At 43.9% G+C, this 25,000-nt stretch overlaps 4 protein-coding genes across 7 annotated transcripts in view; 2 read left to right on the forward strand and 2 right to left on the reverse strand.

Annotated features, from left to right (window-relative positions):
- Positions 1 to 5,505, forward strand: part of LOC132862355 (uncharacterized) — a 17,465-nt gene extending 11,960 nt beyond the window's left edge. For 2 of the 4 annotated variants that reach the window (XM_060894336.1, XM_060894339.1), the window contains 6 exons: positions 878 to 1,126; positions 1,424 to 1,672; positions 1,772 to 2,020; positions 2,106 to 2,354; positions 2,458 to 2,700; positions 3,013 to 3,956. In XM_060894336.1, the coding sequence (XP_060750319.1) occupies positions 878 to 1,126; positions 1,424 to 1,672; positions 1,772 to 2,020; positions 2,106 to 2,354; positions 2,458 to 2,700; positions 3,013 to 3,258 (1,485 nt within the window). In that variant the 3' untranslated portion in view covers positions 3,259 to 3,956. Of the gene's footprint in view, positions 1 to 877; positions 1,127 to 1,423; positions 1,673 to 1,771; positions 2,021 to 2,105; positions 2,355 to 2,457; positions 2,701 to 3,012; positions 3,957 to 5,442 lie in introns of those variants that run through there. The other 2 variants (XR_009650022.1, XM_060894338.1) reach the window with 2 other exon arrangements.
- On the forward strand, positions 5,419 to 7,112 carry si:zfos-905g2.1 (uncharacterized). The gene is made up of 5 exons (XM_060894344.1): positions 5,419 to 5,601; positions 5,700 to 5,762; positions 5,895 to 5,978; positions 6,189 to 6,535; positions 6,915 to 7,112. Exons 1-5 carry the CDS (start codon positions 5,599 to 5,601, stop codon positions 6,916 to 6,918), a joined length of 501 nt encoding a protein of 166 aa, XP_060750327.1. The 5' UTR covers positions 5,419 to 5,598; the 3' UTR covers positions 6,919 to 7,112.
- zgc:113423 (uncharacterized protein LOC569178 homolog) lies at positions 7,064 to 12,748 on the reverse strand. Its single transcript, XM_060894340.1, has 10 exons — positions 12,513 to 12,748; positions 11,867 to 11,967; positions 11,443 to 11,520; positions 10,441 to 10,548; positions 9,920 to 10,271; positions 8,798 to 8,986; positions 8,135 to 8,256; positions 7,784 to 7,988; positions 7,432 to 7,635; positions 7,064 to 7,317 (listed from the first exon to the last, which is right to left on the reverse strand). Exons 1-10 carry the CDS (start codon positions 12,712 to 12,714, stop codon positions 7,160 to 7,162), a joined length of 1,719 nt encoding a protein of 572 aa, XP_060750323.1. The 5' UTR covers positions 12,715 to 12,748; the 3' UTR covers positions 7,064 to 7,159.
- A 1,538-nt stretch (positions 12,749 to 14,286) lies between these two features.
- nhsa (Nance-Horan syndrome a (congenital cataracts and dental anomalies)) overlaps positions 14,287 to 25,000 on the reverse strand; it is a 44,652-nt gene continuing 33,938 nt past the window's right edge. Inside the window, exons 4-9 of the mRNA XM_060894966.1 lie at positions 24,702 to 24,764; positions 22,692 to 22,875; positions 21,045 to 21,176; positions 18,189 to 20,948; positions 17,939 to 18,062; positions 14,287 to 17,339 (exon numbers count right to left, since the gene is read on the reverse strand). Of these exons, the coding sequence (XP_060750949.1) occupies positions 16,769 to 17,339; positions 17,939 to 18,062; positions 18,189 to 20,948; positions 21,045 to 21,176; positions 22,692 to 22,875; positions 24,702 to 24,764 (3,834 nt within the window). The 3' untranslated portion in view covers positions 14,287 to 16,768. The remainder of the gene's footprint in view (positions 17,340 to 17,938; positions 18,063 to 18,188; positions 20,949 to 21,044; positions 21,177 to 22,691; positions 22,876 to 24,701; positions 24,765 to 25,000) is intronic.

Consider the following 25,000-nt stretch of genomic DNA (forward strand, 5'->3'; position numbering starts at 1 on the left):
TCTCTCACACTGACTCTCTCTCTCACACTGACTCTCTCTCTCACACTGACTCTCTCTCACACTGACTCTCACACAGACTCACTCTCACACTGACTCTCACACAGACTCACACTGACTCTCTCTCTCACACTGACTCTCTCTCTCACACTGACTCTCTCTCTCACACTGACTCTCTCTCTCACACTGACTCTCTCTCACACTGACTCTCACACTGACTCTCTCTCACACTGACTCTCACACTGACTCTCTCTCACACTGACTCTCACACTGACTCTCTCTCACACTGACTCACTCTCACACTGACTCTCACACACTCACACAGACTCTCTCTCACACTGACTCTCACACACTCACACAGACTCTCTCTCACACTGACTCTCTCTCTCACACTGACTCTCACACTGACTCTCACACAGACTCTCTCTCTCACACTGACTCTCACACTGACTCTCACACTGACTCTCACACTGACTCTCACACTGACTCTCACACTGACTCTCACACTGACTCTCACACTGACTCTCACACTGACTCTCACACTGACTCTCACACTGACTCTCACACAGACTCACACAGACTCTCTCTCTCACACTGACTCTCACACAGACTCACACAGACTCTCTCTCTCACACTGACTCTCACACAGACTCACACAGACTCTCTCTCTCACACTGACTCTCACACTGACTCTCACACTGACTCTCACACTGACTCTCACACACTCTTTCTCTCACACTCACTCTCACACACACACACTTGTTGCTATAGGGGAACAGAACTCACAGGTGGTTTGTGGGGACTTGTTTTTAAACTGAATCTCACTTTAAATACACACTCTTCAGTTAATAAGCACCGCAGTGTGTTTATAATTTTTCAGCCAGCCGTTACAAAAAAGTCCATCTACAGACCCTTTGAACTCCATCCACCGAGCGGCCAAGATGACATCAAGTTATGGGATCACTTTGGATATCAGAAAAGCGCAGACGGTGAGCTGAAGGACGACGGAGCCCCGATCTGTAAAATCTGCCTTCGGAAAATGATCAAACCCCCGACGGGCGGGACGCCGACCACCAACATGCTGAGGCACCTTCGTAAAAAACACCAGTCTGTGTATAACGAAGTGCAGGTGAACATGTTGATCAGTAAGAATAAATAAGTGACGTAAATACAGGATGACTTGCCTACTTTAGCGACTCGTATCAACTCACTTTTTTACATTAGAGATTGTTAACTGAATATAATTACAGCTTTATAAATAATATGTCCTTTAAACATAGATATTTTCTGTTTATTTATTTATTTATTTGGTCTTATAAACACAAACTAGGTGTTTTAACACCGTAGCTGAAGCTGTAGCGCTAATTAACTCATTAAGATCGGGTCAGTTTCTCAGATCGCGTCTTAATATCTGACTGTACATCAGGAAGCCATCACCACCCTCAGAACAGCGTGGGGTATCGAACCACCGGAGCTCCACCCACCAACTCAGAACGTCACATCTGCGGTCTGGCAGTATTTCGGCTACCTGAAGGACGCAGACGGCTCGGTCGTGTGCGACGACTTTCCCATCTGCAAACTGTGTCAACAGAAAGTAGCTTCTAAGCGACGGTGCACTACAAACATGTTTAAACACCTGAAGGATTACCACCGAACCGTCTACGACGAGGTCCGGGTACGAAAGATCGTCTCAAACGCCGTTAACACAGACTTCTCTCTCTGATTAGTCTGAAAATTCATAATCAGGTAAAATGACTTGACTTTTTTTTTTTAGAGCGCGGTTACGAGCGAGACGTTTGAAGATCTCTCCCTGCCGTCTGACCTCCATCCTCCCAGCGGACAGTACAACCTCAAACTGTGGGAGTATTTCGGATATCGTAAGTCGACAGACGGCGACCTGGTGGAAGACGGAGCACCGATCTGTAAGCTCTGCTTCCGGAAGCTGATCTCTAAAGGCGAGACGACGACGAACATGATGCAGCACCTTAAAGAGAATCACAACGCCGTCTACACCGACGTGCAGGTGAAGAATTTAACTTAATACTTACTGTTTGTTTGTTTGTTTGTTTATTTATTTATTTACTGGCGATTTTGTTCTGATGTCGCAGAGGGAAGTAAACCCCTTCACCATCGGAGGCGCCACTGAGCTCCCTGAGCTTCATCCACCTGAACACAGAGTGAGGTCCGGTGTCTGGAAACATTTCGGCTACCTGAGGGACACGGAGGGTCCTGCCGACTGCGCCGGCTTCCCCATCTGCAAGATCTGCCGTTCAAAAGTGTCCAATAAGGGGAAAGTCACGGCCAACATGACCGCACACCTCAAAGACCATCACAGGAACGTCTACGACGACCTCAAGGTTTAAACTTCTGATAAACATGACGACAGGTCGTTATATCGTCGATTGTGACGTCACTGATTGTTGTAACGAATTAAATCAGCCACGTTTTGTTTCTTATTAGATCCCAGACAGAAGACCCAAAGTGGTGTTGGCTGAAAATCTCCCAGAACTTTATCCACCATCCAAACAGCCGTTGTCTCCGATCTGGGAACATTTCGGACTCCCCAAAAACGCAGACGGAGCGATCGAAGAGGACGGATGCCCCGTGTGCAGGATCTGTGGCAAAAAGGTTTCAAGCCAAGACGGAAGGAAAATGATCAGACATCTGCACTTCTGCCATTTCTCCGTATATGAAGAGTTAAAGGTAACGTCAGGGTTCAGCGCGTGAAGCTTTCAGGAGATTTTTGGAACCTTACAGAAAACAACAGTGTGTGAATTTTCAGCAGAAGGTGTTTTACCTCCATAAGACAATTAAATAAGTAATTAAAACTCTCTTCAGTGTCTGTATCCAAAGCTTCAGAGAATCTTTAAACTTCACGACTTGCCGAGGAAAAACGAACGTAATCCGAGGTCGAGCGCCGAGTGAGACTAGATACTAGCTAGCTAGCACTGCTGTGAGTGTTGTCATGGTTACAGTGTACGTGTTTCTTCAACACCGTCCACTTTGTCGTTCCAGAACGCAATTAGAGCTTCCAAGTTGGGGGTGGACGCAGGAGGACAACCCACCGACCTCCACCCTCCCTCCAAGAGCGTCCGGTCGTCCGTCTGGGAATATTTCGGGTACCTGAAGAATCCGGACGGTACGATTAACGTGGACGGACGACCGATCTGCAAGATGTGCTTCCATAAAGTGTCCAGTCACGGAGGAAACACCACCAACATGTTCAAGCACCTGGAGGACAAACATGGGCTTAGTCAATAGTGTGTGTGTGTGTGTGTGTGTGTGTGTGGAAGGAGGAATAGTGAAAGAGACTCGATCGTGCTGACATCCTCGTGCCTGGATTTAAATCACCGTTACCTCGTATTCTCACTCTAGTATAGTTCGAGTCATGTACGGCTCAAGAGGTAGCGTTAATGACGTCAGGTAGCGTTAATGACGTCAGGAGACGTCACGTAAAAAAGTCCGTAGTAGTTGAGTGAAGTTTCAGTAAATCAGCGTGTAGCACGTTGTCCCTTTCTGTCTGTCTTTTCAACCCAAACGTCCTTCCTGTAGGTTCACCGACTCATCATTACTACCAAACGTTTAGCTACAGCTTCAGACTGACTTCTGATGTGGGACTGCGGCTTAAACCGGGACGCAGAGAGACAGCGGACGGTACAGGTGGAGATGTCCAGCGTCCATCGCTGTATCCATCCCTGCTATAGAGCGACCTACAGTACATCATCATCATCATCACGTTTTTCATGAACAGCATTCAGTGTAGCACCTCCTCCATCACCATGAGGCTAGAAACTAAAAACTAGCACAGAATGTAGATGGAGGACTGACGATCAGTGGGTAGATGATGTGAGATCATGCTGTAACTACTTCCTGTTTTCAGAGGAAGTGGGTTGATGGGAGAGGAGCAAACTCTCTGAGGAACATCTGGAGGTTTGCATGAATAAACGCAACGTGAGATGAATTTCAGTGTAACGTGAGATGTTGTGATTTCTTTATCGTGTTTCTTCTCTCTGTCTCTGTTCATCACGACATTCATTAAAATCTAAACATTCAGATGTGGAAATGTAGTGAAACTGAGATGGAGATGTGTTCAGTATGTTCAGGTCAGTAGTGAGCTGCACATGGAGACTGGAGTGAATGAGACCGATTTATTTCATCTCTGTTCTGTTCCTTATCTTCACCCATCTTTCTCTTTGTCAGACTAAAAGCTTATGATTGTCCTCACTCTACCTGTGTGTCACTCTACCTGTGTATCACTCTACCTGTGTATCACTCTACCTGTGTGTCACTCTACCTGTGTGTCACTCTACCTGTCCTACGTGTGTCACCCTACCCGTGTGTCACTCTACCTGTGTGTCACTCTACCTGTGTGTCACTCTACCTGTGTGTCACTCTACCTGTGTGTCACTCTACCTGTCCTACCTGTGTATCACTCTACCTGTCCTACGTGTGTCACTCTACCCGTGTGTCACTCTACCCGTGTGTCACTCTACCCGTGTGTCACTCTACCCGTGTGTCACTCTACCTGTGTGTCACTCTACCTGTGTGTCACTCTACCTGTCCTACCCGTGTGTCACTCTACCTGTGTGTCACTCTACCTGTGTGTCACTCTACCTGTGTGTCACTCTACCTGTGTGTCACTCTACCTGTGTGTCACTCTACCTGTCCTACCCGTGTGTCACTCTACCTGTGTGTCACTCTACCTGTCCTACCTGTGTATCACTCTACCTGTCCTACCTGTGTATCACTCTACCTGTCCTACCTGTGTATCACTCTACCTGTCCTACCTGTGTATCACTGTATGTTACACAAAAAGGTTCTCGCTGTCAAATACTGTAAACTTTGTACAATTCAGTGTGCCGTGATTCAGGAGCTGAGAGTCGATGAACTGAATCATATCTGAAGGAACGGAGCCAGATTTCTCTTAATTGTTAGAGATCCCCCTCTAGTGGCTGAAAAGTGAATCACTACTTAATGCTTTCACTTTTTATCGTTCTCTCTCTTGGGGCTCATCTGAATTCTGTCACCTTTCACTCTACCGATTCATGTGAATGCCAGCGTCCTAGGTCTTGTGCTCTCTCTCTCTTTCTGTGTCTCTCTCTCGTTCTCTCTGTGTCTTTCTCGTGCTCTCGTTCTCTCTCTGTGTGTCTCTCTCTCTCTCTCTCTCTCTTGTTCTCTCCCGCTCTTTCTCTCTCTTTCCCGACCCAACAGTTTGGATCTGTAGAGGTTCTTCAGTCAGTTTTATTTGGGATGCTGTGTTGTACATTTAAACGTAGCTACATGAAACAACTAAACAAAGCAATCAAACCATTTCCGCTCCAATAGCTCAGTGTTAGAACATCTGTAGACGTCTAGACTCCAGCCTGGTACACCGTGACATCCTTCAGTAACAGCTGGATATTGGATTAAATGGAGTGATTCTCTCCTCCTTATCTGAACTCACAGGAGCAGAGTAACAGGAGCTGGACAAGAGAGAGGCCATGTTGGCCAGACGAGTGTGAGGTGGAGCAGAGGTTCGTGTCGACGCCCTGCGCCGTACCTCACACCGAGACGAGTCCTCCAGCTGCCACGGAGCCTCCTGAGTTTCATCCTCCTTCAGGCATGGTGAGTGAAGTCCACCCACATGGTCAGGAGTGATGGCTTTCTAATCAGTGGTACTAATTCACTGAGATGTTTCTCCACGTGCTTGTGTTTGATCACAGGAGAGCGCGAGAGTCGGTGAAACGCAGCAGAACGTACTGCTGGAGGTCCTCAGCTACTGCAGGGTAAACGTTCTGCTTTAGGTCCTTTACGTCACACGTCCAGTGCAGGGATACAACGAGAATGTGTCCGAAAAATCATTATTTACATCCTTCTATTATTTGAAGAATAAAATATTTCACCTTTCACTCGGTCAGTTCCTGCACGCAGCAGTGCAAAGGCTCGAGCAGAAGATCGACAGCCTGCAGTCCCAATGCAGGAACCCAGACGTCTCACAGAAGGTACTGCAGCTTCACCTTCATCTTCTTCTCTCATCGGTTCAATTAATACATAAAGATCTTCACTAAACCCCAGAAGAAGACAGGAACCACTTGAAGAGCTTTAATTCTGCTAGTGAAGTGTGATGTGCTTGTGCTTCATTCAGAACAGACGGAGAAACCTGGTCCAGGGTTTCGTTGTGAACTTAGTGATCACTATTTGTTGTTTTACAGCTGACTGCGTCAGTAGGAGGCGCTCAGCTCTCCCGCTCCCTGTCACAGCGCCTCGGACCTTCACCTCAGGCAAAGCTGCTGAGAAACCCAGAGCGGCTGCAGGTCACGGAAAACGTCCCTCCTCATGGCGCCGGCGGGAAGCGAGACAAGCGCAGGAGACGCCGAGCTCCCAGAGCGTCCGAGACACGACAGGAAGCAGCGAGACTGGTGAAAGAGGAGGAGCCACGAGATGAAGCTGTGCAGAAGAACAGCCGAATGAAGCGATGGAGAAAGCAAAGGAAACGTCACACTGCAGCTCGATCCGACCCTGAGGAGGCACCGGGCAGCGAGGACAGGAACGATAACGAGTGAGCGATTAGGCAGAATGTGTTGATTAATTTTATATTAATGCAAGATATTTTTTAGAGGAAAAAAAATTGGATGTCCAATCAGATCGCTTCAGCTCAATACATTAAATAAAGATTTATTTATTTTTAAATGTTTTAATGTTTTACATCCTATCTGCGTTTATACCTGACGACCTTCAATAGTTTAACGCTGCAAATAAAATGTATGTGGCGGCCGCTAGGGGGCGGATTTTGACCACCGCATTGAAAAGTTGAATAAATGACACAGAAAAGGAATCTTGTATTTCTTCAGTATGTTGCGAGTCAGAGACCGGTAACCATAGCAACAACCGTGTGATCGTAGCTTATACAAATGTTTGTTTTTTTCTTCTCATTTCAGTTAAATTAATTTCACCAGGCGTCGCGTTCAGCATGGTCTGGCGTGTGGATGTCGTCACTGCGTGCGCCGATGCTCCTTATTTACACTTCATAAAGAAACACTCATCTGTTTGTACTGTTGTAATATAACACTGGAATAAAGATGCATCATGTTTTTTGTTTTTTTTATTAACTTCATTTCTATTTGCAAATAAATTAAAATGACATTGACGACGTTTGTGTACTTGTGTTTCTTTTTGTTCGTGGTTATGACGTCATCAGAGTGGCGTCTTGTGCCTGTTTGTGACATTTCTTCAGCGTGTGTCTGGTTTTCCGGATGGCTCCGTTCATGGCGTAGACACACGCCTTCCAGTTGGGGCCGTCGTCCTCCAGCTTCATGTAGGGGAAACGCTCACACAGATACTCTAAACAGAGAGAAACCACTTCATTATTCTCTTTCATTTATTTAGTGTGTGGGGGTGGGTGTGTGTGTAGTAGTAGTTTGTGTGGGTGTGTGTGTGTGTGTGTGTGGCTGGTGCCTCTCAGTGCTGAGATCTTGTTGTGGTCCAGAGGCAGGATGCCATACTTGGCGTTGCCGTACACGTTGCTCTGCACCAACACCTCCTCTGGGAAGAGGAACCTGATGAGGTAGCGAGCGGCGAGCGGAGGATTGGGCCTCTGTAACGCTGAGTACATCGCAACCTGAGGCACCTTCACGTCCCGATCCGGATGACCCAGATACACTGCAGTCAAACAGGAGAAGAAGCTGATGAGCACACCAGAGAGATGATGATACACTAACACATCCACCACTGGGCTTTAATGGGTGGAGCCTCAGAGTTCATGAGTTTCCTCCCAGTCTGCTCCTGATGCGTGTCCACACTTACTTACCCTGAGCAACCGGCTCGTACGAGTAATCGTTTTCTGACAGCGGCTCTTCGTCCGAGTCTCTTCTGAGTTTGTTTTTCAGCGCCGTCCTCTGCTGTAGCTCATCACTGTCCCCGTCTGACAGCTCCACGTCGATCTCAGCAGCGGGCTCGGGTTTGAATTCTCGCCCCGACGTCACTTGTTCACTCGAAACTCTCACTGCTTTAAACTGCAAACGTACAAAGTCACGCTGCAGTAATCATCCAGCTGCTCGGCTCCGCCCCCAAACGTCATGTCATATTCTTATCAAAACCTTTAGTCACACAGCACTGACACTGGAGGCTGAAACTGAACACTGAACACTGAACACTGTACCTTACGCTTTCTCTCCTTCAGTCGGATGTGTCTTGCTCCTTCGTTCATTACAGCGAGACACGCTTTCCAATCTTTACCTTTCTCACGCAGGTCGTGTTCTGGGTACGTCACCTGTGCCCACTCTGAGGAGGAAAAAACTATTCAAGCAAATTGAATCCCATTAAATCAGTAATCTGTGTGAGAGAGTGTGAGTGTGAGTGTGTGTGTGTGTGTGTGTGTGTGTGTGTGTGTATGAGTGAGTGAGTGAGTGTGTGTGAGTGTGTGTGTGTGTTTGAGTGAGTGTGTGAGAGAGTGTGTGTGTGTGTGTGTATGAGTGAGTGTGAGTGAGTGTATGTGAGTGAGAGTGTGTGTGTGTGTGTGTGTGCGTGAGAGAGTGTGAGTGTGTGAGTGTGTTAGAGAGTGTGTATGAGTGAGTGAGTGTGTGTGTGTGAGTGAGTGTATGTGAGTGAGTGAGTGTGTGAGAGAGTGTGTGTGTGTGTGTGCGTGAGAGAGTGTGAGTGTGTGTGTGTGAGTGTGTGAGAGTGTGTATGAGTGAGTGAGTGAGTGTGTGAGTGAGTGTGTGTGAGTGAGTGTGTGTGTGTGTGAGAGAGAGAGTGAGTGAGTGTGTGTGTGTGAGTGAGTGAGTGAGTGTGTGTGAGTGTGTGTGTGTGTGTGTGATCTCACCTCGTATGGCGCGGATTTTTTCCGGGTTTAGTTTTTTTAATCCTCTAGCAGTGTATCCTCTGATGCTCCCATGCAGCAGCTCCTGACGGGAGAAAAGGCTGCGCATGAGGAAGCGAGCGGCCACCGTCGGTCTCGCCATCGCGCCGGCCATCGTCAACACACTGCTCGGGATGACGAACTTCCTGCTTCCTGTAGGACAAATAAGAGTGTGTCATTAAAGGTGGGGTCTCCGTTGTTTGAGAAACGCTGCAGAAAACTGCGTCGGGCCGCCAAACTAAACAAAAACAAAACTAACGTGTAGCCAATGAGCAGAAAGGGGCGTGTCTTGTCAATATGGGCGGAGAGAGTGTTCAGTGCGCATGTGTGACATTAGCAGAAAGCGATTTTAACATTGACATGGAGGATAAAAACAAAGAAAGAAAGAGAAGAAAGGCTTACGATAAGGTAAGAAGTAGGACGTGTTAATATAGGATCAGCTTTCCAGCGCTGAAGAGAACTGAACGTCTTCAGAGTGAAACGGAGCTAAAACTTTAACGGTACGACACACAGTACTACAAACACACATCTGTATTAACATAGTGTTACTCATTGTGTTCATTTACTGATAAAAATATCCCCTCGGTCAGCTGCCCCCTGCAGGATCTGCCATAATACTTGTCTGGTGTATGTGTGGGCGGAGCTATAAAAACAGGGGTGGGACCCATTTGGGTTAGGGGCGTGTTTGTTTTGGTGATTTCAAATGTCAACATTGGCTTTCAAACAACGGAGACCCCACCTTTAAGCAAGAAATGAAATTAAAGGTGACTTGTTAAACTGAGCACTTACACTTAGACCTATTAGACCTATTAGACTTAGCGCTGGACGCTAACAAGGTTTCTCTGGTTTCAGCCATTTTGTGAACACACACTGTGTAAATAAATACAAGAAGAACCTTTCTGAAACCTCAACATTGTCCACAGATGCGACAGTAAAACGCTTTGTGAATAAAATGACACTGTTCTCACGCTTCGCGTCGCCTGCTAAGCAAATTCCAGAAGCGTCTTCCGTTTTAAAAAACATCAACAGTACATCAAACCTGGTGAACCTGCGACGTCAGGAAAACACAGGAGAGCTTCTGGTTACCTGCAGTTTCACCGTGTGTTTGAGGATCGGGACTTTTCCGGTGCTGCTGTAAGATTTTCCTGACGGTTTGCGGAGATGAAGAGTGTCCGGCGTTGGTGTCAGGATGATCTTCTGCAATGTTCTGCTGCTCTAAGAACACGTCTCTCACACCGCGACATGCTGCGGAGATCGAACCTGACTGCTGAGGGTCATTCTTGGAAGACGGTGAGTTGGGGATTTCTGAGGTAACAATAAGGTCTAGGGTTCTTGAACCTTCAGGAGACGGAGGAACCGAGGGTGGAACTTGATGATGGAGGACATGGTAAGATTCATCATTTATTTGGTCGACCTCTGTATCGTCCAGCATGTAAATCTTCAGAAAGAACAGGAAGAGTTTAAACCTCTCTATTGAGAGCTAAACATCACGTTATTAGAAGAAATATCACAAATACTTGGGATTTAGCAAGACGTCTGGATAACGTTTACTTTATGTTCAGTGTTGTCCACATGAGGGATCGCTAGCATCTGAGGCTGGTTTTTACCTCGGACTGATCCTCCTCGACGTGAATCTGATCTTCCTGAATGTGTGTCACTCTCGCCTGCAGCAACTCAAACTTTTCATCCAGCTTCTGAATGGCTTCGTACATCACCTGCAGAAACCACAACTCAGGATCAACACCAAGAAACAGAGCAGCATGTCTGTTGTGTTCTAGACTTACTGTAAACCCTGAGCTGATCAGAATCAGAATCAGAATCAGAATCAGAATCAGGTTTATTGGCCAAGTGTGTTGACACACACAAGGAATTTGGTTCCAGCAGTTTGTGACACTCAAAAGTACAAACATTAATAACACTAAACTATATAGACAGAATGAGTATAAAATATGAATATAGAATAAAAGGGGCACAGTGGCTTTGTGGTTAGCACGTTCGCCTCACACCTCCAGGGTTGGGGGTTCGATTCCCGCCTCCGCCTTGTGTGTGTGGAGTTTGCATGTTCTCCCCGTGCCTCGGGGGTTTCCTCCGGGTACTCCGGTTTCCTCCCCCGGTCCAAAGACATGCATGGTAGGTTGATTGGCATCTCTGGAAAATTGTCCGTAGTGTGTGATTGTGTGAGTGAATGAGAGTGTGTGTGTGTGTGTGTGTGTGCCCTGTGATGGGTTGGCACTCCGTCCAGGGTGTATCCTGCCTTGATGCCCAATGACGCCTGAGATAGGCACAGGCTCCCCGTGACCCGAGGTAGTTCGGATAAGTGGTAGGAAACGAATGAATGAAGAAATATAGAATAGAATTTTGTCTCTCTCTCTCTTTGTTGATCTCTCTCTCTCGCTCTGTCTCTCTCTGTCTGTCTGTCTCTCTCTCTCTCTCTCACTTTGTCTGTCTCTGTCTCTCACCACATGTTACATAAACAAATTTCTCCTTACAGAAAACTAACACCCTCCTGTCAGAGCTGCTGTAATAGAGAACTAATCAACACCTCCTGACCAATCACAATCCAGACCTCAGCAGCACCGGAGACTCACAGGGAATATGATGATTATTACCTGACAGTAGGCGAGAATTTCTCCCAGAGTTCTTAACGGATCAGCGCCAAAGATTTCTGTAGACGTCTCACTCTTTCCCTTCAGACAGAAAGAGAAACATCTCTGATCAGTTTATTGTACTGTTCATGTCAGGGACACAAGACGACAGAACGTCCTTTAGACTGAAGCATCTTAAAGACTTGCTGCTGAACACCAGAGTAACATTAATAAACAACAGTAGACATGAACTTTATATAATAATTCTGCTTTATAAATAAATACATTTTATACATTCAATAATAAACTACATCGATCACTTATAATGATATAAAACTTAATGATGCTTCGTTGCTTTTGGTCTGAGTTTCCCGTTAATTGTGTATTTTTATGAGATAAACAAGAAGGTAAATAAATGGAGTGTAAATGAGAGAACAGAGTTGAGTACAGTGGAGTCAGCCGGGGAGCTGCAGGCTGTGTGATTGTCGCCCCCTGCAGGACTGCTGCCTAAACTACACGCCCTGATCTCCAGTTTAGTCTCCCAGTCATCTGTAGGAAACATAAACACACTGAATAAAGAGGAAAAGCAACAAAAACAGGCATTTAACAATCCCGAGAGCTCTGATGAAACATTCAGACACATAAAGAAACATTAATACCGGATTATTATAAATTATCTTCCTGGAATTAAAGACTTTGAGGAACATAAAAAGGAATTCGGTCAGAAAACGTGTCCTAAATTTCGTCCCAGTCCCTTTACAGGTGCCCTACATGACGCCTTGTTCACTAGGAGGTCATTTAGGATACAACGCTCTGTCTGTACAAATAACCGTGTGTGTGTGTGTGTGTGTGTGTGTGTGTGTGGTGTGTGTGTGCGCGCCTGTGTGTGTGTGTTTTCTAACATTTACTGCTATAATCTAAGCTACAAAAGATCCGTAAGTGTGAATGGACGTGCAGAAGAAACACAACAGCAGCTGCGCTTCTTTCAGCTCACACTCTTCCCTTTCTTTTCTTCCCTTTCTTTCTCTCTTTTCTTTTCTTTGCTTTTCCTTTCTTTCTCCGTCTCAGAGCGCAGTACAACCCCCAGCTCTTACCGTGTGCAGACATGATCCGCAGTGTTTGTGTGTCTTGCTGCTGGTCGCTGATGTTAACCAGAAGGTGGATGTTTATTTTAGTGAAACTGCTCAGTTCCTCCTTGCACACGGACACTGAGCGGCGCACTGCGCATGCGCGGATACCGCGTTCCGGCCGTTCGTGGAACGCACAGTGGTCGTGATTTAAAGGTGCAATGTTCATCCTCACATCGAGTGTAAATCCGCTTTATTTAACATTTATATCCATGCAAAATAACTAACTTCGCCAGTGTTACATTCAGTGTGATTTAATATGATTCCTCCTCACACTGTTTACGATCCTGGACCACAATCTGTGTAATAATCTGTATAATAATCTGTGTAATAATCTGTATAATAATCTGTGTAATATATGTATAATAAATTGTATAATAATCTGTGTAATATTCTGTGTAATAATCTGTGCAATAATCTGTATAATAATCTGTGTAACAATCTGTAATAATTGTAATATTCTGTGCAATAATTTGTATAGTCATCTGTGTAATAATCTGTGAAATAATCTGTATTATAATCTAATAATCTGTATAATAATCTGTGTAACAATCTGTGTAATAATCTCTATAATAATCTAACAATCTGTATAATAATCTGTAATAATCTGTACCATAGCACGTGTCTCTGTCAGATTATAAAATGGAGATCCTCTGTCTATAGACCTGGATTAAAGAAATGACGAATCTGCTCACGTCAACAATCAGTGTGAACAGAACATGAACTGGAGATGACAACAAACTCACTGAATAAACACAGTGTGGTCATAATACAGTGAGTTTATGCTCGTTTCATACAAATAACAAAGCTTCCTAGTTTTAGAGAGAGTTTAAAAGGTGTTGGTCTGTGTTTGTGTGGGGGGGCTGTGTGTATTAATATATATACACATATACACACATTAATATTAAAGCACATAAGTGGAAGAACACGTGCTTTAATATTAATGAATAATGTTGATGATGATGATGATGATGATGATGATGGTGTTTTCAGTTTCAGACCTATCTTAAAAGTTCTCACATCTCATGTTCTGATCTCAGAAACATATCTTTTCCTTTCCTTGTGATTATCTTTAATGTGTGTCATTCTTCATGAAAGACACACACACACACACACACACACACACACACACACACCAAAAACATTGTTGTTTAAAGCAGTCACATTTATTGGCGTTCTCTGTAAACACACACACGCACACACACGCGCACACACACACACACACACACACACACACACACACACACACACACACACACACACACACACACACACACACACACACACAGCAGTTCATCAAACTGCTGCACAGCTTAATGGCAGAATTTACCACAGAGTTTACTAAATAAATACAAGACTCAAAACAGCTCCAAGAAAAAAAAAATATACAAAAGGTTGGAATTCATGTAAACTCTAAAAACATTTTTACTTTTTTTTTTTTTTTTATGAAAAGTAATATTTGAAAAAGTGTCATATATACACACACATACATATGTACACAAATCTATACAAAACTTACAAAAGTGATGCTTACTGGTTGTTCAAAGCTTTCGGTCAGAGTGAGGTGTCGCTCGTACCAAAACACACACACACACACACACACACACACACACAGACACTATCAGCATTAACGAGGTGTTTGTCTCTGTCTGTGTGTTATAGTTGTGTTACAGGAACATGCCTGGTGTGTGTTACATGCACTGTTCTTTCTTTTTTTTCTTTTTTTTTTTTCTGTAAATAGTTTTACTACAGCAAAAGACAAAACTTCATGTAGTCGTCTGCATCAGTGCAATAACACAGTCTAAGTTGCTGGATTGAATATTTTTTCTCTGCGTTTTTGCCTTTTCAGTTTAAAGCGACTGTAAACCGTAATTATTTGCTTTGCTTTGCAAATTTCCACCATTTCATTTTTTCCAGCTAAACAGCAAACAGCTTCCTACTGCATATCGTCGCTGTCAGGCGGAAACCTCGTATGTCCAAATTTGGTCAGTTTCATATTTTTTCACATATCGATGCTATTGGTCAGTCCCCACGTGGGTCTGTTATTTTTACAAGTTATTAACCAATCTAAAGTCTTGAAAATAGCTTGAGCACAAATCTCATAACTCCATTGGACACTTCAACTGTCCACCTCTTCCTCACTCCGCGGGAGAGCTTCACGTCATATTTCTCCTCAAGAAGAGTCGCAACGAATCAACACGTCTTCTGAGGTAAATGTCTTCAAAACACTGGGCTCAAAGAAAAAAAAATCTTGACCCCCGCTAGTTCTGGTGCTCGTCTGAGGACAGGAATTTAGCACAAGACAATCCACTGCAACGCGGACTAAACCCTGTGCACTGCAGATAAGGTACGGCGTTTTTTTTAATTTCCTGAAAAATAACGGTTTTGGAGATACGAGGATTCCGTCTGACAGCGACGATATACAGGATGTTAATTAAGGCTACAACACTTTGTGTTATTATCTGTTTATATTTACACAAAATGTCTTTGAAACTAGAGCAGCCAATAAACAGCCGTCCCCTCACCAGCGTCTCAGCGTCTCACGTTACCAAGAAACCACAAAACGTCCTGAACTTCCAGCTCCAGCTTCATCTCTGTCTGTTACACAGTGCTCACACTGGAGACTCCTTCACCACACAAAGACATGTGATTTTTTAGCTGTGGATGTAGATCGTAATCGTGAGTGAGCTGTTACTATAGAAACGATAACAAATCTGAACAAGTGTGTTAAATAAAATAAACCTGCAGTTTGTGGCTGCACTATTGTCAGAGCTGCTGTTATAGACAATTAATCAACAACTGAATTCCGACCAATCACAATCCAGAGCTCCAGCGGTGTGGTGTAACAGCTTTGAGTCTAAACAAGATGTTGAATTATACTTTATAAAATGAAAAACAAAACAGAGCACGAGTAACTTATTGAAATGAAATATTTATGGACGGTTACGGAGCTCCACCTATCGGGACTCGGCAGCTAAAAGGACACGTTAGCATGAACATGTTAGCTTATCATTGCTACATTAAAGTGGTTAAAGGTGTCTTTCGGACCAGTGTTGTGTTTCTTTACTAGAGCTTAATCATCTCAGGACAAAAACGTAACGTTCGACAAGTTCATAAATAAAATGTCTTAAATCTTTCCTACATCACATCACAGGATCTTTTCAGACGATTCGTCCCTTAGTACCAAAAGTAAATAATAAAAATAAATTGTTATTTCTGTTTATGAGAAATACCAAATCCAGTCTCTCATGAACAAAACTCTAAATCTTAGTAATCTTCATTACATAAACATTTCTAAACACTTACAGTAACACACACTAACCTGTTCCTTCTCTCACACACACCACTGCACTTCTCCTTTCGTTACATTATACTAGCTTTTTTTAATGCTTTTTTTTTTTCGTTAACATTTCGAATCCCTTCTTTCTTCCACCGACATCACATTTGCCTGCTTTTCCGACACACACCACGATCTCAGCACGATCCTTTAAAGCCCGACTTAAACTAAAACCTTCTGCACTTAAGTTAAACCTCGTTACACCTCAGCTTGTTTTTTCCTTTCGTTTCTCTAAAGGTCAAAGGTGTTGAAGATTTTCACACTGAGCAGACGCTCTCATCTAATATACAAACAATCACATGATATTTTTCTTACCACTGAAAAAATTCTAAAAGGGATTAATCCCATATCATTACTTAAGATATTTTGGCATATTTTATTTTACTTAATATGACCATTTGTGAGAAGTGCAAATATAAAGCAAGAATTAACCTGCGGAACGATTCCGCCGAATGAGGGTCATTTCAAGCTGAATTCAGATCGATCTTCTGACACGTGCTATAAAATATTTGTTCGGAAAATCAACTCATTGCTACAACAGTGTAAAAGGCCACTATCTGATTGTCCTATGTTTCTCAATCATGGACATTTTTATATTTATTTCACAGTTATTGCCCATATAAAACGCAATAATAACATTTTTAAAATGAGCTTTTCTGCATAATGCTAATAGTACAACAAAAGTCCGCTACATACAGTATTATGTTGACGATTTCATGAGTTGTAAACTTTTTTTTCAAATGGGCTACAAAAGGGCAGCAAATCTTAAGTCTAAATCCACTTAATCAATCTTTAAAAAAAACAAACAAGCAACAAAACAAACAGCTTTAGAAATTTTGATTTTGTGTTTTTTTATATAAACACTGGTAGAAGACGCATTCTTTGTTTAAGAGGAACGGTCATCATGTGGACTTCCGTCCGAATTTTCCGTTTCCCCTTCAGAAATCGCCTGCATGGGTGTTGTGAACAGTCGACTGCGTGTGCTGTAACGACTGCTGTTTGAGGCTGGTGGTAACCTTGAACGACCTGGTCTGGAAGAACTAAAAACCTTTGTGGAGAACCCCTCCACGTTGGCTTTCGGGTAGGGGCTATGAAGAACCTCCGCTGATTTCTCCGGAGAGTGCAGCTGGAATGGTGAAGGGAAACCTTCAGGATGCTTTGTATCTTCTGACACGGTGTCACTGAATGTTCTTGATGCAATGGGACTTTTTAGGATCTCAGTAGCTGATATGCGATAGCTGGAATCGGACCGACTTCCTCTTTTAAGAAGAAGCTGTTTGAATTCCTCATTGGAAGTGTTCGACTTTTTGACACTCCTGTATATTTGGCTCGGTGCTCGTAGGGAGCTTGTTGGTGTAACTGGCGCACTCGGGGACGTGGCAGGAGAAGCACCCGAGGAAGTCCGAACGGCCGAATCTCCTTTTGAGTCCTTTCGGCCAAGGACTTTCCTTTTTGACCTTAAATGGCAGATAGCAATAAATTCTAATTTATCTATAGCAGAAATTTGGAAATCGATTTGGTAGAAAAGAATATCGTCGCTGTCGGGCGGAAACCTCGTATGTCCAAATTTGGTCAGTTTCATATTTTTTCACATATCGATGCTATTGGTCAGTCCCCACGTGGGTCTGTTATTTTTACAAGTTATTAACCAATCTAAAGTCTTGAAAATAGCTTGAGCGCAAATCTCATAACTCCATTGGACACTTCAACTGTCCACCTCTTCCTCACTCCGTGGGAGAGCTTCACGTCATATTTCTCCTCAAGAAGAGTCGCAACGAATCAACACGTCTTCTGAGGTAAATGTCTTCAAAACACTGGGCTCAAAGAAAAAAAAATCTTGACCCCCGCTAGTTCTGGTGCTCGTCTGAGGACAGGAATTTAGCGCAAGACAATCCACTGCAACGCGGACTAAACCCTGTGTACTGCAGATAAGGTACGGCGTTTTTTAATTTCCTGAAGAATAACGGTTTTGGAGATACGAGGATTCCGCCCGACATCGACGATATACAAAATTAGTTCATTACTACCTACAGGAAAAACCTGTAGTGAATCATACCTGTGGATCATGGCAAAGAGATCCTCGGTTGTACGAGCTTTACTAGGGGAAAGGAAAACACCGTCATCCTCAGTTGTTGATTCATCAGTTAAAGGCGACGCTACTGGATCACTAGTTGTTGATTCTGCAAAGGAATTTCAACAGAACATCTCATTTGATCTGCTTTCTACATTCAAGTTGCAATGTGAGTAGATAAGAAGATAGTCAGGAAGGTTTGAGTTAGACGACAGATTGTGGAGCAGTGACTAACCTTTGCTGAAGTAATCCTCTGTATCGGGTGTAGACACTTCTCCTATGGTTTCCTGTGAGGCACTTCTGGTTACACCACCTGATGATACTGATTCCTCTCTGTGATTGCTGTTATTGCTAATTGGATCAATTTCTGATGAATCTTGAGATGAGTGAAGGATTAAGTCAGGCACTTGATCATATTTCTCAGATCTTGTAGGGATTCTAACATCATGATCAGGTGGTGATTCGGTTTTGGGGTTTTCTTCTGTTGCCTCAAGAGTCACGTCCTGGTCCTTCTCTGTTCCCATCCTGACCTGAGGGAAAGGTTCATCTGGTTCAGCAGGTAACTTTTGACCCTTTGATATGTCTGCCATCATATTATCTCTGCTCACTTGTTCAGAAGATGAACTGAAAGTGTTCATGCTCCAAAGAGGTGTCGGAGCTATCCTGTCAAATCTGTTTCTTGTAAAGGAAATCCTCGGTCGACACGCAAGCTCCTGATCATCTGTAGGAGTAAACACTGGTTCACAGTTATCTTGAGACAGGAATTCACTGGTGAGAGGTCTATAAGGTGGAGGCTTCCTGGTCTCATTGAGTTTGCTTATGGTGGGTTTCTTGGGTCTAGTGGAAGCATCTGTGCAAAGCAGATTGTGGTTTTCTTCATCAGGTTTGCTAACTGAACGTAGCTGGACAGAATGAAGCATCATCGGGGTGATTTCCAAAGGACTGGTGTTTCCAGGTTCAACATTTTCAGCCACAGCCACTTTGTATTTGTTGTTGTTAAGGACATGGATGTGGTTTCTTGGGGAAAAAGGCTTCTTGCCATTGTGAAAGGCACTTAGGTTGAGGTGAGTAGGGGGTATAATGGGTAGCTCAAGGTCCTTTTTGGATGTGCGCTTCTGCAGCGAAGTGAGGGAGGACTTTCTCTCTGGGACTTTTGGTTTTCTTTTTCCACCAGTGGGGGACAAAGGATTAGGGTTTGGAAAAAAAGCAGATGAAGATGTTGGTGTTTCAGACTGGCTTGAATAGCCACTGGAAGGGGAGGCTAGACTTACCAGCTTCTCTGGGGAGGGCAGTTTAAATTCGGATTCCCCAGGTGGCAGTGACGGAGTGGTTGCCCTTGAGCCAGACTGTGACTCTAAGCTCTCTTGTGACCTCCTGCATTCAATGACTGTGGTCCCGGTAGCAGTGCTGGAATTTGACAAAGATGCATAAGTATCATTGGACTTTAAGGCATTCACAAGCCAGGGATCTGCATAGTCAGACTGCACAAATACATTGTTGTTTAAGGACTGTTTGTCTGTGGAGCCAAGCAAAGCCACATCTGGAATCTGATTAGAAATTTGCCCATCCGAGGCCTCCAACAACTGCTCACCCTCTGGCTGGTCAGAGGGGTCACTTGCTGCCAATGGAAAATCCCTGTCATTGGAAGACACTGGTAAGTTCTGCTCATTCATCATCTTTGGTTTACTCGTTTCAGGAGTTAATCCATCATGACTGCTAATTTTTTTTAATGACGAGCAGCGTTCTGGAGGTGACGGCTTCACTTTTGGCTTCCTTAGAGAATGACTGCGTCTTCTGTTTGATTCATGACCTTTGTACTCTTCCTTTTGCTGGTCATCAGATGCATAGTTGTATGTGAAACTTTTACTACCTTTAAGACCGCAGTCAAAGTGCATGGAGGTATAGTAGCCCTCGGCATCCACAGAGAAGTATGATGTCGTGTCAGCCTTGTCAGACGGAGGCTTATCTAAGCTATCAATTGTGGCTATGCTAACAAAACTGGGGCACTCAAGGCAGGACTCCCCATCCCTAGAGTGTTCAAGGCCGAAGTTGAGACAGGACCTGTTGTCTTTATGTTGAGGATAACTCCAGTCAGCTTCATTTGCTTTGCTAACTCCAGCATCATCAAGCATTTCAGTTACAGTGGAAGCAAATGATCCTGTTTGGTGACCCCCTATACCTTGCAGGCTGCCTCCAGAGTATGGCTCAGGAGACTCTTCGGTGATGTTAAGAGCTGTGTTTAGAGACAGTTCTGAGTCACAGTGTGTTAGTGGTGGTGAGGCAGCGGGAGGAATCGTCTCTGATGTCTGTGAAGGGCATGTGGAACTGCTGCCACTCCAGTTTCCACTGGAAGACTGGTGGTCCTCCCTGTGGTCCAGCTGGCTGGCTAGAACTCCAGCATTGGAGTGAATAGGGCTGCTGAATGTGTCAGAGCTCGACGACATCTCATCAGTTTTACAAGGCAGACAGGACCTACCTCTCTGCATCCACACATGCTCTGGGCTCTCAGGATGCTGGTTAAAGCTTCCTAGCTGTGACTCTATCTGTACCTGGTCATCGGTGCTCTCTTCATCTTTTAGCATGTCCTCTCCTGGTACTAGAAGGAATTTTTCTCCTTCGAATGATGAAAGATCTCTGTCTTCTTCTTCATCATTATCACTAAGAATTTGGACTTTGTCAAATAATCGTGTGCCTTCTCGAGGAAGGCTTTGTGAGCGCAAATGGGAGCTGATGGAGTTGGCGAACATGGTATCTGAACTGTCTGGCAGGGACGGTATGTTTCCTGTGGAATGGGAAAGTGGAAAAGTCGCACTCTGACCCCTCTGAGCTCTGATCCGTCTGCGAGATGGTGCCACAACAGCAATCAGGAAGTCTTCCGTCTGGCAGCCAGAGTCTCTGGTGTTGAGACAAGTGAGTGTGAGGTCCTTCTGACAAGTTTCAGGGCTGGAGTGCACTAGGACAGTCTGCTCGCTAGCCACGGCAGACTCATCAGAGTCTAGAAAAGAAAGAGAATACCGTTTATTAAGTGCTTACCTGTAAAGCAGTGATCAAAAGTAGTAAAATTCTACTAGCTGTGGTAAGATTTACATGCCTAAGTCTTGACACACTGGTCTGGGAATGCCCGTGATCGTTTTCCTTCTTCTTAGTTTCCGTCTCCTCTGTAGCACTGACTGTGAGTAGACTAGCGAGCAGCGAACACTGGCGTCTCTGTCGAACCCGGCCCCTGTAAAGAGAGCCAAGACATGAGAAACTGCTCTCTGCCAAACCCTCCTGTTTCTCACACTCTGCCCTCATGGAGACTGTTAACTCTAGTCGCTAACTGTCTTGAGTTATTTCCCACAATATAATTAAACCCAAGATTTGCTAGATTTAGGCTTTAAAACATTTTTTTTTTTAAATAAATGATGTTAATGGAAGGAGTTTAATGCTGGGCAACAAAACACAAATTCATGCACGGGAAAAACAGGGAGTCACAGCACAGTAATGACAACAGACAACTTACAAACAGAATAAAATCTTCACTCCATAATCGTTTTTTTATTCCAAAATCTATTATCACCTAAAAAAAGAATCACCTAAAATTGTATTATTGCTAGCAATTAATTCAAGTTTGTAGGTGTTGATTAGCTTTATGGAAATCTTCATGAAATTCGTGCTTTTATATTCGGTGTTAGCAATTATGGATAAAAGATGGATACAGATTGGATCGAACATCGAACGATTAAGTGACTAGGAGTTAGTTTAACCAATTATTATAAAGATCACTTCCTGTTTTGGAAAAAAAGATTATTTAAAGCTTTCATTCAAGTCCAGAGGGGATTCATTCGCTCGGCCCCTTTTGTAATTTTAATGCAGCTCATTAGCATGCTTGGAGTAGCGTCTCACAGCTTTGCGTTTCTGGCACAAATTAAGGTTCGAAAGCAGCCAGAAAGTCGTCAGCTTTTATAACGTGACTTGCACATTTTGAATTACCTTTCAAATGATCGTGTCTACCAAAACCTTACAATCGAAACATCTATATACTTCCGCTCTCTTTTCATCTGTGGCTAGTTTTTTTGGTGGGTTTGGGAGAGATGAGGTATGGACATTAATGGACATTTAAAAGATCTCACTGAGGAAGGCAGGTGTCGCCGAGGGACGAGCAGTGATGGAGAAATCCTCTGAAAACCACACGCACGGTTCAGGGCATGTACAAAAGAAAGAAGAGAAGAAACTACAGACTCGTGTGTGTGAGAGGAGAACCGTACCGCCGAGCCGCCTCAGACACGGACGAAGAGAACACGTTACTTATTACATTTTTTATGTTTTTCATTAAATAATTACAAACTGAAATCATTCGAAGCAGCTCATGTTGTAATCAGTTGTAAATTATAAACCCTCCTGTGTTAACTGTTAGCATTTACAGGACGTCGAGTTAAAGTTTGCACTGTTCTCCAATCAGTTACACTAAACCTGATCTAATATGTAGCTCCTTCATCATTATCTACAGGAATACAGCATTACTGTCGGTATAAGAATCATTTTTACATCTAAACCTTCCAGTTTTAATAAACTTAACTGTTTCAGACTCCCACATTAACTCCCTCTCACTCAGTCACACTGAACACTGATCATTACTCAGTCTGAAGTCATGATGAAGCACTAAACTAGCTCTAGGAAAAGGATTTGTTTAAAAAACAAACTCAGCCGATCTAGAAGCGAGATGTGAACTCACACAGCGCCGTCTGATTCGGTTTACCTGTGACGTCAATGGGCACCACGCAGGACACGATGGCCTGTGATTGGCTCTTCATTCTGTCTTCAGGAGTCGGTAGCGGCAGAGTGACACTCCAGTTGGTCTGAGTGTCCAGCGGGGAGGGAATGTTGGGAATCGGGAACTTAGATCTGTGACCTAAAGACACGTAATCAGGATCGGAGTCCACCTGGGAACGTGAGACATGACACAGTGAGATATGTTTATGTAACACTGTGGGAGAGAGAGAGAGAGAGAGAGAGAGAGAGAGAGAGAGAGAGAGAGAGAGAGAGAGAGAGATGGGGACGTTGTATTAGAGATCAGTGTTAGTAAAGAAGACACTCTGTGTGTGTGTGTGTGTGTGTGTGTGTGTGTGCTCACCCTATCTAAGTTGTTCAGTATGAAGTTAAATTAAACACTTACCTCACAGACAGAATGTGAGCTAACTGCAATACTGAGAGTGTGTCAGCTTCCAATATACACAATGTACACACACACAACCACAGACACACACACACCATAAACAGGGTCAAAGTCAGGCGAGGCCTCACAATAAATGGGGTTCACAAAGCAGGTGGTTACCATGGAAACCTCTCACAAAGAGAGGGGCTCCGTGTGTGTGTGTGTGTGTGTGTGTGTGTGTGTGTGTGTGAGATGAGGCAAAATCAGAGCATAAACAGGGAACAGAGAGAGAGAGACAGAGAGAGAGAGAGACAGAGAGACAGAGAGAGAGAGAGAGAGAGAGAGAGAGAGAGAGACAGAGAGAGAGAGAGAGACAGAGAGAGAGAGAGAGAGAGAGAGAGAGAGATGGGGACGTTGTATTAGAGATCAGTGTTAGTAAAGAAGACACTCTGTGTGTGTGTGTGTGTGTGTGTGTGTGTGTGTGCTCACCCTATCTAAGTTGTTCAGTATGAAGTTAAATTAAACACTTACCTCACAGACAGAATGTGAGCTAACTGCAATACTGAGAGTGTGTCAGCTTCCAATATACACAATGTACACACACACAACCACAGACACACACACACCATAAACAGGGTCAAAGTCAGGCGAGGCCTCACAATAAATGGGGTTCACAAAGCAGGTGGTTACCATGGAAACCTCTCACAAAGAGAGGGGCTCCGTGTGTGTGTGTGTGTGTGTGTGTGTGTGTGTGTGTGAGATGAGGCAAAATCAGAGCATAAACAGGGAACAGAGAGAGAGAGACAGAGAGAGAGAGAGAGACAGAGAGACAGAGAGAGAGAGAGAGAGAGAGAGAGAGAGAGAGACAGAGAGAGAGAGAGAGACAGAGAGAGAGAGAGAGAGAGAGAGAGAGAGAGAGAGACAGAGAGAGACAGAGAGAGAGACAGAGAGAGAGAGAGAGACAGAGAGAGAGAGAGAGAGAGAGAGAGAGAGACAGAGAGAGAGACAGAGAGAGACAGAGAGAGAGAGAGAGAGAAAATAAAAACTTCTTGAAATCCAGCACTAAAGCCACAGAAGCACAAACAGGAGGCAAACTGTGAGATAAATATGAGACAGACCTGATAAAGTTATACAGCAGAGCCAAGAATTTAAAAATAAAATACAAGTAAAATAAAGATTCATGATAAAAATGAGGGTCTGTGGAAATGTGAGTTCTGGAAAATGTGAAAACTGCAGATTTCTCTCACACACTCAGGTGAAACTGTAACATTCAGAACAACTGTGTGATTATACACACACACACACACACACACACCACAGTCAAGACACAAACTTGAAACCATGTCAACGTCAGACTACATGCTACTGTGTGTGTGTGTGTGTGTGTGTGTGTGTGTGTGTGTGTGTGTGTGTGTGTGTGTCCAGACTATTAAACTCTATTAATAGTTATGTGTCTGTCCAAAACAGATACCAGTGAGGAGTGAGGGTTAAGTAAGGGGTTAGGGGTTAGGGATTAGGGTTAGGGGTTAGGGATTAGGGGATTGGGATGAGGGATTAGGGGTTAGGGATTAGGGGTTAGGGGACAGTGCGACACGCTGAGCTCTGACGCTGTACCTGTCTGCTCCATCGAGAGAAGTGGCAACATTCAGTAGGGGAAGAGGATCGAAGACTTTCAAACTATAACACAAACAACAAACACACAAACACACAAAGAAATAAATAAACAAACAACAAACAACAACAAACACTGAAAATAAAGTGGAGACGATACGACAACATTATAACTGACTCATGATGAATACAGATTAACAATCATTTTAATAGAACATTATAACATACAGTAATCATTTATCGAGTTTAATTAACATTTATATTTATCACATAAATGTTTCTAAACTTTTAATGAAATAAAA

The sequence above is a fragment of the Tachysurus vachellii genome, chromosome 19, assembly GCF_030014155.1.
Source record: "Tachysurus vachellii isolate PV-2020 chromosome 19, HZAU_Pvac_v1, whole genome shotgun sequence".
Classification (NCBI taxonomy): domain Eukaryota; kingdom Metazoa; phylum Chordata; class Actinopteri; order Siluriformes; family Bagridae; genus Tachysurus; species Tachysurus vachellii.

Excerpts from the sequence above, each read along its gene's own strand:
- si:zfos-905g2.1 (XM_060894344.1), top strand. Across the intron at positions 5,763-5,894 it reads AGGTCCTCAGCTACTGCAGG|TTCCTGCACGCAGCAGTGCA; the intron begins GTAAACGTTCTG and ends TCACTCGGTCAG. Across the intron at positions 5,979-6,188 it reads ACCCAGACGTCTCACAGAAG|CTGACTGCGTCAGTAGGAGG; the intron begins GTACTGCAGCTT and ends GTTGTTTTACAG.
- zgc:113423 (XM_060894340.1), bottom strand. The coding sequence starts at position 12,714 with ATGAACATTGCACCTTTAAATCACGACCACTGTGCGTTCCACGAACGG. Across the intron at positions 11,521-11,866 it reads GCTCCCCGGCTGACTCCACT|GGAAAGAGTGAGACGTCTAC; the intron begins GTACTCAACTCT and ends TTCTGTCTGAAG. Across the intron at positions 8,987-9,919 it reads AACACACGGTGAAACTGCAG|GAAGCAGGAAGTTCGTCATC; the intron begins GTAACCAGAAGC and ends TTTGTCCTACAG.